Source organism: Corticium candelabrum, chromosome 6, assembly GCF_963422355.1.
Source record: "Corticium candelabrum chromosome 6, ooCorCand1.1, whole genome shotgun sequence".
In the NCBI taxonomy this organism is placed as follows: Eukaryota; Metazoa; Porifera; class Homoscleromorpha; order Homosclerophorida; family Plakinidae; genus Corticium; species Corticium candelabrum.
Genome location: NC_085090.1, coordinates 841,089 through 859,627, shown reverse-complemented (window position 1 = coordinate 859,627; position 18,539 = coordinate 841,089). Strand labels below are relative to the sequence as shown.

General features: G+C 41.8%; 2 protein-coding genes across 2 annotated transcripts; one reads left to right on the top strand and one right to left on the bottom strand.

Moving 5' to 3' along the window:
• Window positions 1-242: 242 nt before the first annotated feature.
• Window positions 243-1,321, top strand: LOC134181632 (uncharacterized). Its single transcript, XM_062648898.1, has 2 exons — window positions 243-680; window positions 752-1,321. The coding sequence occupies exons 1-2, from the start codon at window positions 363-365 to the stop codon at window positions 1,097-1,099; spliced, it is 666 nt and encodes a 221-aa protein (XP_062504882.1). The 5' UTR covers window positions 243-362; the 3' UTR covers window positions 1,100-1,321.
• A 2,970-nt stretch (window positions 1,322-4,291) lies between these two features.
• On the bottom strand, window positions 4,292-10,957 carry LOC134181492 (glutamate receptor 3-like). Its single transcript, XM_062648767.1, has 13 exons — window positions 10,816-10,957; window positions 10,614-10,748; window positions 8,265-8,507; window positions 8,028-8,199; window positions 7,889-7,963; window positions 6,938-7,116; window positions 6,610-6,734; window positions 6,226-6,333; window positions 6,007-6,156; window positions 5,726-5,931; window positions 5,382-5,606; window positions 4,550-5,305; window positions 4,292-4,489 (listed from the first exon to the last, which is right to left on the bottom strand). Exons 10-13 carry the CDS (start codon window positions 5,747-5,749, stop codon window positions 4,439-4,441), a joined length of 1,056 nt encoding a protein of 351 aa, XP_062504751.1. The 5' UTR covers window positions 5,750-5,931; window positions 6,007-6,156; window positions 6,226-6,333; window positions 6,610-6,734; window positions 6,938-7,116; window positions 7,889-7,963; window positions 8,028-8,199; window positions 8,265-8,507; window positions 10,614-10,748; window positions 10,816-10,957; the 3' UTR covers window positions 4,292-4,438.
• Between the last annotated feature and the right edge of the window lie 7,582 nt (window positions 10,958-18,539).

Below are 18,539 nucleotides of genomic sequence, written 5' to 3'. Positions count from 1 at the left end.
TATGGATATTTGGTTGTCTTTAGCATATGTAGATCTGTGTATCTGAGTGGGTTGCAGCCGTTGAACAGTGTTTGAGCTTGTAATAGCAATTTGCGTCTAGTGATTCGGAAGTCTAGCTCTCGTGCCGACTGCGTTTTTGTTCTTGATGAGTTCAAATTGACACTGCAACTGTGATCTGACGGAAGATTTCTATAGATCACCCACAAGGCGTGAGAGGTGCAAGTTTTAAGTTAAGATGCGGACGTAAGTAAACGGAAACTGAACGGAAACGACGCACTGCATATCTCAAGTAGTCAACACACTGTGTTATCTTTCCGATAGCATATGTATTGCTTCATTAGGGTTGAGCCAACACGTGCATCATGCTTTATACGTGCGTCCTACTAGCTTTCCTTTGCTTTTTCTGTGAAAGCAGCCCTGTCACAAAGCGATGCCCTACTGAAAGAAGGACTGCAAAGAATGAAAAGACACGAGTTGAACTTTACTCTGTGGCTTCCAGAGGTAAAGTGGCTATTGCCAGTGACAACAGCATCACCACAATTCATTGGCTGGACAGATCAGAATACGATCTACAGTTTGAGTGGCTCAGGACGATGAACAAAGGAGGATTCTATTTTGTGCTGCGAACAATGAGTGGGTTGTATCTTGGTATTAACGCTGCTGGTTCAGTCGTCCTACAGGTACAGTATGACGTGGCATCTGTGTTTACCTTGCTCGATAACATGCTAACTGGCACGTGACGTTCATCTAGCTTCACCAAGATGAATCTATTTACTTTACTCATACAAATGGCTCGCTGTGTGAGTCCGGCACTACACGCACTACGACCACTTCATGGAAATGTCGTGACAACGTGAGCAGCTTTTCTGTGACTCATTCCACGCTCGAGGCCACAACCGATGCTAAAATTGGGACGAGGACGTATTACCTCGCCAGCTCACTAAGACAGGGAATTCACGCTAAGAAGTCGAGAACAAGAACCGGCGGCAAGGGATCGAAACATTTTATTCAAAATAATTCGGCAATACAGTTTGTGGTATGTGGGAATTGGCATAACGAACAATCAAGCTGCTGGTGGACTCCGCAGCCTTCAACCTGAAGTCAGCTTGAGAGCACTACGTAGTAGCATTTCTAGAGGCGCTGCGGCGATGTCATCGCTGTAGTTTTGTAATTAGTAAAGAGGCCCTTGATTAAGAGCATATTGCAATGTAAATAGTACGCACGTGTTGGATGTTGTAACATATTATTTATTTATTAATGAACAGTATGTATAGACGTGACTCAACCGTTGTTTAAAGAGCATATTGATGTACAATAACAACACGAGAAAGAAAAGCGTCTCTGTGAACGACAAGTTACACCTTCGTTCATGTAGACTATTTCAGGAAGTGAACAGGAGGTGTTTATGCATATTGCCACTTTACCAGAGATGGCATCGACAACTTAAAAGCTATCAATTGGCTTCCATAGCTTTAGGTTCATCACCATCTAGTTTGCAGGACGTCAGACAGTGTTGATATCATCTCTACAGCTTTGCTTCGTGTGCAAGTTTCTTTTGTTATTGCAATAGCGAGCTCCATTCACTTTGACGTCATTTTATCACCAAGGGATGTAACCTAAAATTAGATCTGGTAATGACACATTACGATTAATGGAGTGATTAGGTCGTGTGCAATGGAGTTAAATAAATTACTATGCATACCATCATTCATACCGCTTTCCTAGTAATAAAATAGTCTTACTGTTTTTACTGTCTATAAGTGACTAACTGCTTTGCAGATTAAAGGAATGCACGCTATATTCCAACAAACCAATACTCGTGTTTAAGCAGCAATTAACGTGTGAGAGCGGCATTTATCGGTTATTTGTCGCTTGGCGCTGCTGCTATTTTAGTTCTTTCCGGTGTTTTATTTGCTGTCTGCGAACTTGCTGCAATCGTTTGAATTGACGTCATTAACATTTGAGCAGACATGCTCCGTCGGGGTCAATTAGTTGATAAGCACAACCCAATCTAGTAGACAGATCTCCATCTCCACCAGTTGTTAGAGTACGCTAATGCAGAATTCGAATTATGTAGAAGCAACTTCCTGTATTCTTGTTCAACTGTATCTACTTCGAGCAGTTAGAACAGGTTATATCCTCTAATGAAATTTATGTTTGTTAGACTGCAACAACTAGGAATGCATTTTAGGTTGTACAACTAATGCGCACAAGGTGGTATACTAGTAGGTCGTGGATTAGTTGGGTAAACGCTGTTAGCAAAAGAACCTTCACTACTAAGTGATTTGATGCTTTTGAGATAATAGACACGAGTGCTTTGATCATAGAAAAGATGTGAGCGCTCCTCTGTGTGTGTGTGTGTGTGTGTGTGTGTGTGCGCTCGCGCGCGTGTGCGTGCGTGCGTATGTCGTAAGTGTGTGTGGCTGGTGCTGACGCCACTTCGCGGTGCATGGCCCTGGTAACATTATTGATGGGATGGCTACATGTCAGCGGCAACAGACTCCTAGGGCTGATTACCCTGCAGATCTGAAACCAATTGATCTGTAAACCACAAAGGGAAAACAAGGCTGCATGGAAAGGTGACCTCTGTCTTGAATTTTTATTAATAGGACAGCGATCATAACAACTTTACTTTAGGGCAGTACGCGAGACTTGTACATCAACTTGTACATTAGCACATGAAGACACTGCAGGGTTTCTGCATGCGTTGCTTACGAATCATCTTGGGCATATTATAGTAAGAGAGAAGGAGAAGAATACTGATGTTCGGTCTAAGGCAAGTACTGTATATAATATTTGAGACTGTGAAACAACGATCAGAAAGAGAATGCTATGGTTACGTAGCAGGATATAGCCTCACAGTATTCCAAAGCAACTGCTGGTTTGCAAGTTGGAGGGGGGTAAGCGTTTTGTAGGCGGTCAGAAGCTGAGATGCATGGGTAGATGTTGTGATGAGAGATTTGAAGAAATGTAAGCTCAACAAAGAATGGATGCACATTGCCAAGATCGTGCTAAGTGCAGATATGTAGTGGAAGCTGAAGCTACAAAGTTGAATGAGGAAGCTGAGGAAATGGAAAAGATGAAAAACGACAAAAGAAAGGAAAGAAGGGAGAAAAGCAATTATCAGATCAAACCGGCCTACAGTGTACTTAACCTGGTTGCACCTTTACAACACAAAACAAGGCAAGTCTTTGCCAATCATCAACGACAAAAACATGGAGCAGAAGCTCAAATTTGAGAAGATCCTCTTTTGTTGCCACCAAACTCTAGACACCACGGATAGAGACCATTAAGTTCAGCTATCAAAATCCTACCAGAATCAAGAGATTACATTAATTAAGGGTAGCACGCTCTCTACCGATTACGGAAGTGATCTAACAATGTGGTCTGCACCACTACTCAAGTGAAGGCAGAAGATGAATGGATGGTGCATGTGTGTGCGTAAGCGCGTCTGTGCGTCTGTGCGTCTGTGCGTGTGTACATGTATCGAAGACAAACATTTGAACAGTTTGCAAAAAATTTACAAGTATAATACCGTAATGCTAGAAATTTATTCGAGTTGGCCAATTTTGCAATATTTATTTACTCGTTCCTTGATGTAATATTGTCATAGGTATAGATGCATGCATATGTGTACAAGATCCACGTAGTCGGTAGATATACTCTGTCTTTGGACTCGCTTTTTTAGTTTGGAAAGACTTACTGACGTGCTGTTCTTGTGGCTTCTTTTAGTCTAACAAGCGTGGAACCCACAATTCAAGCCTAGTTGCGATTTGCCGCATTTCTTGTGGAGTTTGAGCTACATTCATAGTGTTATGTTAATTCGATGAGACGTGGCAATTGAGGATTGGATACAAAACCAGTATTTTGGATGACTACATGCATTCTAGAGAGAGGTAGAGTCTGTCATCTGAAAAAACCTTACCTAGAGCACATACTGACCTGTACGTGACTTTATATACGTCTCGATTGTTTTGGAGTCTACACACTATCAACAACGTCGATTGTAAGACTTGGCTACTTTCTTTTTGCATATTTAATTAATGTATTTTTCATTTCTGCTAGAGATTGTGCCCGGGGCCGCAGTCCATTAAGTCAGTTCGGCTGAACAGATCGGTCTTCTTACTATACTGACAACATCTGTACTAGTCTACACGTGTCTGCGTATTGCGAACGAAAGTCGCTCTCGTTTGTGGCAATTGCAAAAGTCTAGTCTAAGAGCAGGTAAAGATTAATAATTATCAGTAATGATCGCAGTTGTAGTACATGCCTGCACGTATTTCAACTACATCAATATATTGCTATACATAATATCAATAAATATTACTAGGTACATTTTAGTTAGTTCATTCATCCTACATCCTTGTCTGCTAGAGTATGCCGTCATTTCTAGTGCAATAACTACGAAATTTGCTGTCCACATATTTCAACAGTTTCTTCACACGTAAAAGACAATAGACTGCTGGTTCGATGGTGTATCTTCTACGTCCTAGAACAAACAATTTATAGTAACATACATTGAATTAGACATTATCCATTATTGACTAACTTTGGAATGGAAAGTCCTTTTCATTTTTCGCTTTGTTATCCACCAAATACATTCAATGATTGCAATCCCAATAGATCCAGCAATCGCACACACAAGAATAATCATCACGCCAATCATATCCGTAATGCCAACTTCTTCAACATCAGTCAACTCTGACGCATCAACAGCATTTCCACATTCGCCTCCTTCGAACCATTTTTCGCTCAATCCGTCAATAAACCCCGACTGTCTCATTCGCAAAATCGCCAAAGAAAAATTCGTTTCGTATGGCATTCCTTGCGGAAGGCCAAAACCAAATCCGTGAGAGTTGAACGATGTGCCTACCACTCGCGTTTTACACGGTTGATGAGATGCGAAGTAGTCGAGAATGGGTTGATCCCACATAAACACATACTCGCCATCGCTTTTGTTCTGCACGCGATGCAGTCCCTCTTCGGCACTTTCTACAAGAGCGTTTTCCGTGTTTGTCATAAACGTGTAGATGCGCTTGTGCGCTTCTATCGGAGAGTTTTTAAAGAATTCGATCACCGACGAATCTTTTACTGTCCCGTATACGATTTCTGTCTGCAAAGCGAGATCGTCTAGAGAATGGATACCTTGAGAAAATCCTTTCACCGTCAAGAAAGCTGCGAGATTGGCAGTGTACGTTGATATTACGATCAGTGCAAAGAAATACCAACCATCAACAATCAGTTTTCCAGACAGAGATGGAGCGTCATCTGGTCCTTGCTGCACAAACGTGGTGTAGAAAACCAAAATTTATTTCCTTGATCTTCCAATGGAGATGATTTCTCTTCTTCCGTTGTATTATTAGGATCGAAGTATGGACTTATTTTCTCAAAGCCATAAAGACGATCCATACTGCAGCAAGAGAGGCTACGATGACCAATTTAGTAGTAAAGTCAAATGGATTGAGGAACAACCAGATGCTAGCAGTCTCTTGATCGCCTTTAAGTTGCAGGAGTGATAATCCTACATCGAGATAAGGCTTAGTAAATTGTATGTATTCTGAGCGTTCTCCGGTGATAGTAAATGAAGCGGCTGCTAAGTCTGCGTTCTACATCAAAATACAATAACACATTAACGCTAATTGCTCCATGACATTGGATATCTGAGAACGTTTAGTATTTGCGCGTGCGCGCGCGAATATATCTGTTATCATGCAGTAACACTTACGCAAGTCATTAGCTGGCCAACCATTCCGTTCCCCACGCCATTTTCGTCTATAAACCAAATCCTAAGTCCGGAGTTTCTGTCATCGTGTAGGTAAAACCCATGTCTGCAGCTAGCCACTCCATCATGTCGACCACAAAGCCGCAGTAAGGACCGTGATGATAACCTTCTCTTGTTTTGTTTGAATCATAAAAAAGAAATGAAGGGTCCTAAAATAACCCAAATAATTAAAACTAGTACACAAACTCTTTAAGTAGGTGCTACATGTCTGTGAATTTTCTTACTCTAATGGTAGTGACCATAAAGTGTTTTCCAGCTGGTGTGCACTTTTGTGCTGCTCTTCGATACCGTCCTGGTCGGTTGTTTGCTGTTTCATTTATTTGCGGTTGTAAATTGTGGAGCCAATCTGATCTGCTGTTGTTGTACACTCCGATCTGTAAATGTAGATTAAGAAACGTTGCACAATCGGAGAGATATCTAATGTGTCGATGAAGAGTACGTACGATATCGATTGAAAACTGTCTGACGTCGAGAACATCATAGAGAGTCGGATAAATTCTTTCTTTCGTCTGAGAAAATCGAATGGATCCACGAATACTCGGAATGCTTTCCTTAATTAAAAAGAAAACATTATACAAGTATACAATAATAAATGCAACAGATGTGCACTATATTTCTCCTTCAATATCGTGTGGTTTCTCAAGCTAACTAGTAAGCACTCTACTACACTAATGAATGTTTTTGCTTGCATGCGCTGCCGAGTGACGAGAAACGACATCTGCAGAGTGTCTAGTAAGTCTAGTGTAAACGAATGAGTCACCACCCATTTCTGCATGCACTTATAGTCAAGCTCACACTACGTTGAAACACAATGATTGAATACGTACCATGTTGTTGGTCAGCTGAAAAATTGTTTTTCGTTGTCGAAACTGCGCTGGTTAGACTTGCCGTTGAGGTTGTGAGAAAAGTAGATGGCGGCTACGAGTGAGTCGTACAAGTCCAAAACTTTGAGCTTCAGTAAACAAGATGGTTTTGTTTTAGTACAACCAGTTTAACATTTATTATTTAATTAATTAATCAATACTTACATTTCATGTTTATTTATTTAAAATATTATATTAATTTGTAATTTGATTTGCAGTTATTTTACTTTTATATGCATATTATATGCATGCAATTAATAGTTAATTAGACAGATGCAATTGACAATATTACTTGTTGACTTAGAGTTACAGGACAATGACGCATGTCTGAGCAATCACGTCGAGAAACGTAAATCGATGAAACTCTTAGAAGAAACGTTTCAACCATCGGATTTTCAAGAAAAGACGCAGTTGCAGACCGCATGTTGCTGAATGAACGTTCACTGAAGCCAATGCGCTTGTTTCCCGAATCTGCAACATCAATCTAAAGGTCAGATGCCCAAAGTTCTAAACGTATGAAAGTTGAAATATACATGTATATACTCCAGTCAATATATATGTATATACATATATAACATAATTAACTAACGAGTCGCTACGTTTTGTTGTTAATGTTTGTAAGTTAGTTGCAATGTCTTGTCAAGCAAGCTGTCGTGTAACAGCGTACACTGTCTTGGAATCTTCTGGACAAATGCAAAGATGACCGATTACCTAATGTTATAACCCTACCAGTACATGATATACAAATTCAATGTCAGCATCTATAAAACTTAAGCAAACGTTTAGCGTACTGCAAGCAAACACACAAACAAATATTTTCGGGCTTCCAATTTTTCTGAAATAAGATGTTGTGCTGTAAATGAGTGTCGACAGGCTGCTCAACGACCGATCTAGAGGGGGGCTGCTTGGGGTTTTGCAGAACCGGGATCGAAAAGTTTCCGGTAGCTGTAATAAACTAAGAGTCTGTCAAGTACTCACACTGACAAATGTTTTTGAAATCTCCAAAACGATAAGATCTGGTCTTAGTTTATTTAAATATATCACACATGCACAAATTTTATATGATTATTGCGTAAACTGACGGAAACGCCTCTTTAATAATTCAAGATTCATGCATCCCTATACTGCAAGTGCACGCCATGCACCTCTGGATACTCTTTTGTTTTTCACACAGCAAGTTGAGTAAATCAACTTACAAGAAAAAGATGCGACATTTCTGCCTCTGGATTATTACTTGACTTACTTTTCCAGTTAGTGATTCGGTCATAAACCATGGCACACGTGCATGTTGTAACGATCTTGCTTGCATACCAAGCAACTACACAAAAATACATGGCAACTCTAGGTTCCAAATCAAATGGCAACATCATAATTATTGTTACTAGTTTGACGGTTTGTAGCACGAGTAGGTGTGACAGTGAGCTATCACAAAGTCAGTCCTATTTTCAAAAATTTTCGTATGGAGATCTGTAGGGTCCGCATTCTCTTTCACTGGCACTATGTCTAGTACAGCAAATGATCTTCGTCGACGCAGTAAACTGTTGACAAACGTATCTGCAAATAATAAATATAACTATACAATTTTACTATTTTAATTATCTTATATTTGAAATGTTTACCTGTATGCGTGTTACCTACGTATACAGCTGATGTCCAATTCATTTTGTCAGCAACGGCTACAATGGTTGAAATCTGTAATGTGTCGTCATAGCCAAACTGAATGTGGAAGAGGGACGTCGGTGATGAAACGTTGTTTTGAACGGGAACGGAAACGACGGGCGTCTTTAGAGACATAGTTGGTGGCAAACAATGGTTTGTTAGATGAACGACAGAAGACACGTGACACAATTGGCAAGGGTTATCTAGTAAAACAGAAAACAAATGACTTACTAGTGGTTATACGAACAACTCCGACAACCAACGAGCTTTTTGTCAGAAATATGAAGTTCTGTCTGTTACGCCTAATTCTATTAGACTCGAGCCAGTCTCTCCCTGCCTTCGTCATTCCCCGGATAGTCCATGGCGAGGATTGACTATCCGGGGAATGACGAAGGCGGGGAGAGACTGGCTCGAGTCTATAATTCTATAGCTAATACCGCATGTGGAAATAATAAAAAAACAAGTGCATGCAGGTGGGCCAGATCGTATTTTGAGTAAGCAAATATTTTGCGAATATGACAAATCATATGAGTATGTTCTGTGTTAATTCCCAAACTTTCCTTTATAAGTAGGCGAGTCTAATACATCTAGTATATCGTGCATAAGTTACACAAACAGCAGAGCAGCTCTCTTTGGTGACTCATTTGCTATCAGTTGTTCGGACTGCGAGGCCTTTGTTTCTTAATTAATTAAAAATTGTCTAGGGCTCCGAAAAGGAACAGCAGATACTGCATTAAAAATTTATGACAGTCAAAAGGTTTGCAAGCAAAGATGGAAAATATACTCTCAAAGGTGCCACGCGTACTTAGTAAGATTACGAGATTAGTGTGCTTGCTGTAGAGGCTTTTAACTGTTGGGAGTCGTTATATCTCCCAATTTATCCGTGGCTAATGGAAGGTTCTGCGACTTTCTTGTCTATGAGTAATCCAATTTATCTGCAGTGCGTATATACGTATTTTACATAATATATTTTGCTAATTAAATCGGAAGAAGGAAACTTGAGAAAACGTTTTAATTGAAATAGGGTGAGAAAACTGTTTACATACTACAGTAATTTACTAAAGAATGGCATTAGTTAATTAATCAGAATGATTTCAACAAAACACTGCCAATGAGACTCAATCTGATAAAAATAGTTCCTGGTTTTAGCTAGCAAGGCACTGAATTAGTAAATCTAGAGCGGTTACCATTAATAAATAATAATTATTATCTATACAAAAGACCACACAATATGCTGTGGGCGAAGTGCCTAGTCATTAATAGCTGTGGGCAAGGTCTACAGTGGATGTGGATCGTATGAGTAAGCAAAACTACCTCGCTTGCCAGACCGTGAACAGATATGCAAAAGTCACTGGCATAGAAAATTTCAATTTCTACACTGAGCGAGGGGGCTTTACCTCCCCCCCCCATCGACCCGGTTCCTACGCTGATGATGCCAGAACAGCATCACAGCTGTTCTAGATAAGCTAGAAGACCAGCTGAAAGGATAAAGACCTCTAGAAACACTGCACATTACAGTAGGAAATGGGAGCTGGCCTATCAGGTGGATATCATATCAAATGTTCTAAATACACCGTAGGTGTGTTCACACTATGGTTTGCAAACCATGCATGGTGTGCTATGTTTTGATTTGCGTGATACCAGGAAATAAATTAGCATACAGTACAAACCTGTGTTCAGACTGGACTGGGTTTGATTACCTGGTTTGTCAACCTAACACGCTATTGTGATCCATTGTTTGAGCAGGAATCTCTAGACATGGCGTCTGACAACAGAGCTAGAATACTCCGCATGACAAACGACACAACAGTTCGGTACTCTGTGTTAGCACTGCGATAACGACGAAAACGACGTCATCTGTCATCTTGCACGCGCGAGATTCTTGCTGTTGACGCCCTGTTTCTAGCAGCATCCGCCACAGTAAGACGATGATTTCCACTGCTACTCTCGTAGCTATGCGCTAGGCAGACTGCTACTCTGGTTACTAGGCGCTAAACAGCTAGGAATGTTTTGATAGCTCCAAACCAGACTCAAGTAACCGCAAACCTACCTTTGCAAGTACGGTTTGCAAACCCAGCGCAAACCAGCATTTCATGAGGCAGGTGCAACATTTAACACTAACTCAATTATGATAACAATCTCTCGCAAAACCATAGTGTGAACACACCTAGTGACGTCCGGTAAAATGAAATGCCTACCGGACGTAGTCGCCATGTTTACGTGACGTGAACCTGAATTCTACTGAGCTACTAGTAGTTTTGCGTTGTTACAAGAAAAATTCCAGACTATTAGTTTGCTTTTTTTCTAACCTGTTGTATCAACGTTGATTGTCTCGAAAACGCTTCGTTTCAGCGATTTTCCGAAGTCTCGAGCTCTCTCTCGTAACACATCATCAATAGCAAAGTGTACTGCTTCATCAGACATGCTGGTATTCACGAGAACGTCTGCAACAGAGTCACGGTTCAGAATATAGAACTGTACGTTCCTTATTGTATTCCACCGTGAACTTACAAGCTTTGCTGTTTCTGTCAAAGCTGCAGCCATGTCAGTGACTTTGCCAATAAGAGTCAGAGATGGTTTGTCGATTGCAGTCAAGACGACGACAAGATAGAGACTTTTCATGGTGTGTCGACCACTAGACTTGTTACGCACGTAATCCCAAGACTATTTTCGAAGAAGAACGTATAACCTATCTGCAACTGCAGAATGCAACGGTTTGCAAAGCTCTTTTCTAGTAGCAACTCTGATGACACGCCCACAGAAAGGTATCGTTTTCTCTACATACACTTACATACTGGGGTATGTCTGGGAACGTCACACCCATCTCTTGCAAACATGATTTGCCACGAAAACACGGAATGTAACTGTCTAAACAATCGTAGCCATGACGACAACGAACCGGAGAATTCTTCCCAATCAAGCGGCCTAACTTACGCATGCGGAGTCGACAAGACAGATCCGCGATATGCGAATATTCTTAATTGTATCTGTGGTCTTTGACAACCCTGATTGGTCGATGCTCTGATACCCTATCTCTTCTAGAGGAAACGCGTATACCATGGTATACCCTACCGTTGCTATGATCAACAGCACTGACACGCAGATGATTTGATATGCCCGGTATGCACCTAGACTCCGTCTAATTGGTTACAAAACGGTTACTGACAAACAAGTAAGAAATAAGATTTACGTACTCACAGCTCGGTAATGAAAATAATCAATGGCCGTGTTCACACATGGGTTAGCAAGCTCGAATTTGCGCTAATTGCCGAGGCTTCTAATCCGGGTCGCACAACAGAAAGGGGCGCGCGCGCGTGTGTGTGTGTGTGTGTGTGTGTGTGTGTGTGTGTGTGTGTGTGTGTGTGTGTGTGTACACACAAATCTCAAATTTCTCCTCCCCACGACTACTGTAGCCTCGTCCCCAGACTCTCTCGCGCTAGTCTTGTCCGGTGCCCGTATGACAATTCCAGGCGCGAGAGAGTCTGGGATCATCCCGCCTACTTCCTGCCATATCTCCTTACTAAATGCTCACTAAGTGTCACCCCCAACGTCATCAACTGTCACCCCCAACGTCATCAACTGTTACCCCCGACGTCATCAAGTGTCCCGTAACTTCAAAATCAAATTAGCGTTAGTCTAATCCAATAAACGTACCACACGGGATGCTATGACCATTGCTTGGTGTTTGTGGCATATCCAGCACTTGCAGACAACTAAAGCATGTTGAAAAGGTAGGTCTATGGAGTGCTGGTGACGGGTGTCGCGTTTACCCTTGTGTCTAAGATCTACAATTGGCGGAGCGATGACCTTTTACGTAGTTCATACGCGCATCTCCTATGCAGTCATTAGCATTTCCGCGCAGACTAGACTCTGTAGCAAAAAGCGCGCAATGACAAGAGAAGGGGTTGATTTTGACATGAAACTACCGTCTACCCTTCGAGAAGTCTTCAAGTATAAAAACAAATAGATCTTTTCGCGAAAGAATAGCCCTGGAAGCTTCAAGTTGACCCTCCAGATCTTAGTTTCATGTCAAGATCAACGCCTTCCTTTGCCATTGCGCGCTTTTTGCTACAGAGTCTAGTCTGCGCGCAAACGCTAATGGCCGCGTGTGAACTAGGTAGAAGGTCATCACTCCGCCAATTGTAGGTCTCCTACACGACACCCGTCACCAACACTCCATAGACTTACCTTTTCAAGATGCTTCAGTTGTCTGCAAGTGCTGGATATGCCACAAACACCAAACAATGGTCATAGCTAGCCTCGCAAGCCAGGCTCTTCCGCGCAGTCACTAACCGCACGTGAATCACACGAGGAGGAGGAGCTTTTACCGGAATTGCTCCAGCGCGAGAAGAGCCTGGTCGCTTTCGAGAACGTCATAGTGACGTGGGACCCCCGATCCGGTTTCATAGCTTGATAAAGCTAACTCTATTAGGTAAGCATGTAGGTATGAAAGTTGAGAACACGCGACATCGCTTCACGCACTTGCTTGTTTTGCACGAAGTACGTAGTTGACATCATCGTTCGCTTCTAGTACGTATGTAGACAGCTCAGCCATGTAATATTCTGCAGTGTCACGACTCCTTTTCAGCATTCAGTTTCGCCAACAGCACACCGCCGAATCTAGATCTGCAGCGCGGTAGTTTGTGAAATGAACTCATTGTACGCGGTTAGTGTATATATGTAGCAGTCAGAGTCCGTGCATTGAAAGAAGTCGTACGTAGTACACGTGCAACTACGACTCAACTCTACACTTCCTGAACATGGTAGGTCCACTGCACTGCTGTTTTCCCATGCCTAGATGTTTCCAGTTCACCGTGAGGAGAGCCAATATCGTACAAAAGTGCTGCTTGCTGAGTCGAAAGTACGTCACATAGACTGCGTTAGCAATACACGCCAATCTGATCACGACGTGAAGAGGTCAACAAGCTCTAGGCCACTGTTTTGATGAACCGTTGAGTGAAACTGGGCCGGCAGTTCTCACACCATTTCCCCCACAGACTATAGATGTCAGAGTAGACGCGCAGGAGTGGTGAACAGTTCTACGTCGGTTTCAATTCGTGCAAACCTGCAGATGAGTTCAATAGAAAGAAACGTTGCTGGAGAGTGTAGGTTCAGCGGACCAGTCCCATGTAGGCCATTCCTACGCTCATTATTTACCAGCACTTTGTCCATCAACGGCTTCACTGGATTTCATGTTCATGCGCTCTCCGCGAAGGGCTACCTCTCTGCTTCATGTATCAGCGCAATTACATTAACGAGCTCTTTAGGAAATCGAATTAGCCTTATGCAAGCTATGAAACCGGATCGGGGGTCCCACGTCACTATGACGTTCTCGAAAGCGACCAGGCTCTTCTCGCGCTGGAGCAATTCCGGTAAAAGCTCCTCCTCCTCCTCGTGTGATTCACGTGCGGTTAGCTCAGCGACTGCCCGGAAGAGCCTGGCTTGCGAGGCTAGGTCATAGCATCCCGTGTGGTACGTTTATTGGATTAGACTAACGCTAATTTGATTTGAAGTTACGGGACATTTGATGATGTTGGAGTGACAGTTGATGACGTTGGGGTGACAGTTGATGACGCTGGGGTAACAGTTGATGACGTTGGGGGTGACACTTAGTGAGCATTTAGTAAGGACAGGCGCGGATCTACCATAAGGCCCGAGGTGCCCGGGCACCAAGGTCCCTAGGGGGTGTGTCACCCATTTCCCGGACGTTCTTCCCGGATGTTTGGCGGCGATGTCTAAGCGGCAGTCAAGTTTAGAGCTCTTCGGGTTTAAAGTACCTCGGTTGGAGGTTCAAAACACAAGTAACGACACTTTACCAGATACTGAAGTTGAAGGCCCGACAAGGAGAACTGCAGCACCATCGCATGCTCCTCTGGATGGTCTGGATGCAGTCGATCCGCCATATGATCTTGGGCTTATAGGATATACAAATGGGCGGAAACTCAGTGCTTCTGACAGGTACTTGGGTACGAGTATATACCTGCTAAGAAAGTGTGAAACTTCGCAGCTCTACTAGTAGATATCAGTGGATTGCATGCATCGATATTCGGTAGCCTATACTACCCTAATATCAACGTACTTCTGAAGTTAATGTGCACCATACCTGTCACAACATGCAGTTGTGAGAGAAGTATCAGTGGTCTCCGCCGCCTAAAGACTTACCTACGGTCAACCATTGGCCAACTCCGCCTTAATGGTTTCGCACTCATGCATTTTCATTATGGTTTAGACATTGACTATGAAGCTATCATTAATGACTTTGCTAGGAAGCATCCTCGTAGAATGGAACTTACAAACCTTATTGATGAAGCATTTTCACAGGATGGCTCTTGCTGATAGTATTCGTTGTCATGAAGTCGTATTGTTCTTCTTTAAATTTAATATTAGCAACAATATCAAGTTCAAATTTCTCATTAATATTAAATTGGGGAGGTTCAAATATCTAATTAATATTAACTTGGGCACTAAACGAAATTGAATGCTGGATCCGCGCCTGAAGGAGATATGGCAGGAAGTAGGCGGGATGATCTCAGACTCTCTCGCGCCTGGAGTTGTCATACGGGCACCGGACAAGACTAGCACGAGAGAGTCTGAGGACGAGCCTACCCACGACCACGTTTCATGATAGGACCTGTGTAGCCTCGAAGTTCCAGACCGTCTCCCAAAAGAAATTTCTTTTGGGAGACGGTCTGGGACTTCGAAAGAAATTTCTTTTGGGAGACGGTCTGGAACTTCGAGGCTAGGTTTTGGGAGACGGTCTGGAACTTCGAGGCTAGGACCTGTGCATCTTTCATTCTGGATCCTTCGTGCAAACGGGATTCGAAAGATTTCTTGCAAATGGGATCCGAGCCACGTGCTGATACCGACAGCTTCAACCTCTTCATCGATAGCAATGCAACGTCTCTACGCTTATTAGTATAGCAGTTGTACGGCCGCGCTCTTTAGGGCGACTCGGAGGTCGACATTTGCATAATGCTTTCACTGTGCCAAATGCACCGAAACATGTCACAGAGCGCTTTCCAACTACTTTTTTGCAGACTCTAGAAAATTAAAGAAGTCAACAGAACAAGTTTGGAGTCGCTGTGTTGTTTCCTCGCTTTACTACAAAAGGATCCCGTCTGCACGAAATTTCTTGCAAATGGGATCCGACATGTTCTCCTCTACAGATCGCTTTCCAACTATTTTTAAGCTTTTAGTATAAGTACATTAAGATTTAATATAATGTATTATATGTAACATAAGTACGTTATTCAAAAATAACTCGAACGCCATTGCTACAAAATTGAAATATAGATTAGTGACAGATTGAGTATCTAAGTGAAGAGAAGCCACTTGAGATCGGTTCTACATCAAGATAAAGCAAAGAATTATTTGATGTGTACTGAACAGAAGTCTTGTTATATTATAGAAACTATTTATATGCAAAAATTAAATTTGAAGGCTCAAGTCATTTCAATAACAACTATAGCAGTTACGGAAAACATCACAACTCTAAACGTACCACAAATAATGACATTGATGTAAAAACGTTACATGGCTAATTGTTTTATTTATAAAATTGTAGATTGAAACAATAGTAGTCGAAAACAAATTTGTATTATAACAATTGAAAAATTTGTCTAGTTAAATATTATTCTACACGATTACATAAAATTTATGAAAGGTTAGTTACTTATAATAGAATCATATGTAAGTATTTAAATATTTTTATTATCTGTTATATTATATATTTATTCCATTTTTTTTAAAAATTAAAAATATAGAAATCTGTTGACTTATTTCAAAATATTCTTGAATGATAGAACTAAGTACAACATTATCTGATTTTATATATTTATTCACTAAACATTAATCTATAGACTTATTAAATTTTCTATATGTAATAGATAGATTTAGACATATGTATTATCAATTTTTTGTATTATTTTAATGAAATGGATCTAATATACTAGATTGGTGTCTGGAGGGGGGTCTCGCAAAAACACCTTTGCCTCCATGATCCAAAAGTAAACCTTGACAAGAGAATTCGAATAGTGTCAGTCTTAGAGTCATTTTAGAAATGATTTCTGTGAGACTATTGGTTGTCTCAAGTTACAAGTGACTATCTAATGAAAAGACTTATTCAATAACAGGAAATGTTGATATGTAGGAGATGAGTTGTATACCTGCTGTCGGTTTCTTCGAGAAAGTTTCGTAGTTTAGACAATGCATTGTGTTAGTTGTGGTAAAAATGAGAAACGTATGCTGTAGAATCTAGCTATAGGCTCCAATCTATCCTCAGCGCTTTGGTGAGTGGCTTTCTACGCCTAGGATATGAAGTGATCCTCCTCTCTAGTAAATGCTTTTCGTGGGTATGGGGTAGACACTTGTGATTTGTAGTCACACAAAGAAATTATTTCTAGTTCAACAACAAAGGCACCCTTGAACGTAAAACATGCCATCTATCTAACGTATGCAGTAACTCCTAGTTGACTTCTCGAGGTCAAATTGTGAAACTTATCGTAGTAATTTTTGTAGTGTGCGTAAACAGCTGCAGTCTAGTTTTCATTTTGTTCTATTTGTTCTATTTCTCGTAATGTGTGTATATACAGTGTCAAATTGTGTAGCGGAGTACAATGGAAGATCAGAACATGTCGGATCCCATTTGCAAGAAATTTCGTGCAAACGGAATCCTTTTTGTAGTAAAGCGAGGAAACAACACAGCGACTCCAAACTTGTTCTGTTGACTTCTTTAATTTTCTAGAGTCTGCAAAAAATAGTTGGAAGGCGATCTGTGACATGTTTCGGTGCATTTGGCACAGTGAAAGTATTATGCAAATGCCGACCTCCGAGTCGCCGTAAAGAGCGCGGCCGTACAACTGCTATACTAGTAAGCGTAGAGACGTTGCATTGCTATCGATGAAGAGGTTGAAGCTGTCGGTATCAGCACGTGGCTCGGATCCCATTTGCAAGAAATCTTTCGAATCCCGTTTGCACGAAGGATCCAGAATGAAAGATGCACAGGTCCTAGCCTCGAAGTTCCAGACCGTCTCCAAAACCTAGCCTCGAAGTTCCAGACCGTCTCCCAAAAGAAATTTTTTCGAAGTTATTTCTTTTGGGAGACGGTCTGGAACTTCGAGGCTACACAGGTCCTATCATGAAGCGTGGTCGTGGGGAGGAGAAATTTGACATTTGTGTGTACACACACACACACACACACACACACACACACACACACACACACACACACACACACACACACACACACACACACACACACACACACACACACACACACACACACACGCACGCACGCACACACACACACACACACACACACACACACGACCTCGTCCCTTTCTGTTGTGCGACCCGGATTAGAAGCCTCGGCAATTAGCGCAAATTCGAGCTTGCTAACCCAAGTGTGAACACGGCCATTGATTATTTGCATTACCGAGCTGTGAGTACGTAAATCTTATTTCTTACTTGTTTGTCAGTAACCGTTTGTAACCAATTAGACGGAGTCTAGGTGCATACCGGGCATATCAAATCATCTGCGTGTCAGTGCTGTTGATCATAGCAACGGTAGGGTATACCATGGTATACGCGTTTCCTCTAGAAGAGATAGGGTATCAGCGCACACCAGCGTACAAATGATTTGTACCCGCTGTATCGACCAATCAGGGTTGTCAAAGACCACAGATACAATTAAGAATATTCGCATATCGCGGATCTGTCTTGTCGACTCCGCATGCGTAAGTTAGGCCGCTTGATTGGGAAGAATTCTCCGGTTCGTTGTCGTCGTGACTACGATTGCCTAGACAGTTATATTCCGTGTTTTCGTGGCAAATCATGTTTGCAAGAGATGGGTGTGACGTTCCCAGACATACCCCAGTATGTAAGTGTATGTAGAGAAAACGATACCTTTCTGTGGCCGTGTCATCAGAGTTGCTACTAGAAAAGAGCTTTGCAAACCGTTGCATTCTGCAGTTGCAGATAGGTTATACGTTCTTCTTCGAAAATAGTCTTGGGATTACGTGCGTAACAAGTCTAGTGGTCGACATACCATGAAAAGTCTCTATCTTGTCGTCGTCTTGACTGCAATCGACAAACCATCTCTGACTCTTATTGGCAAAGTCACTGACATGGCTGCAGCTATTGACGGAAACAGCAAAGCTTGTAAGTTCACGGTGGAATACAATAAGGAACGTACAGTTCTATATTCTGAACCGTGACTCTGTTGCAGACGTTCTCGT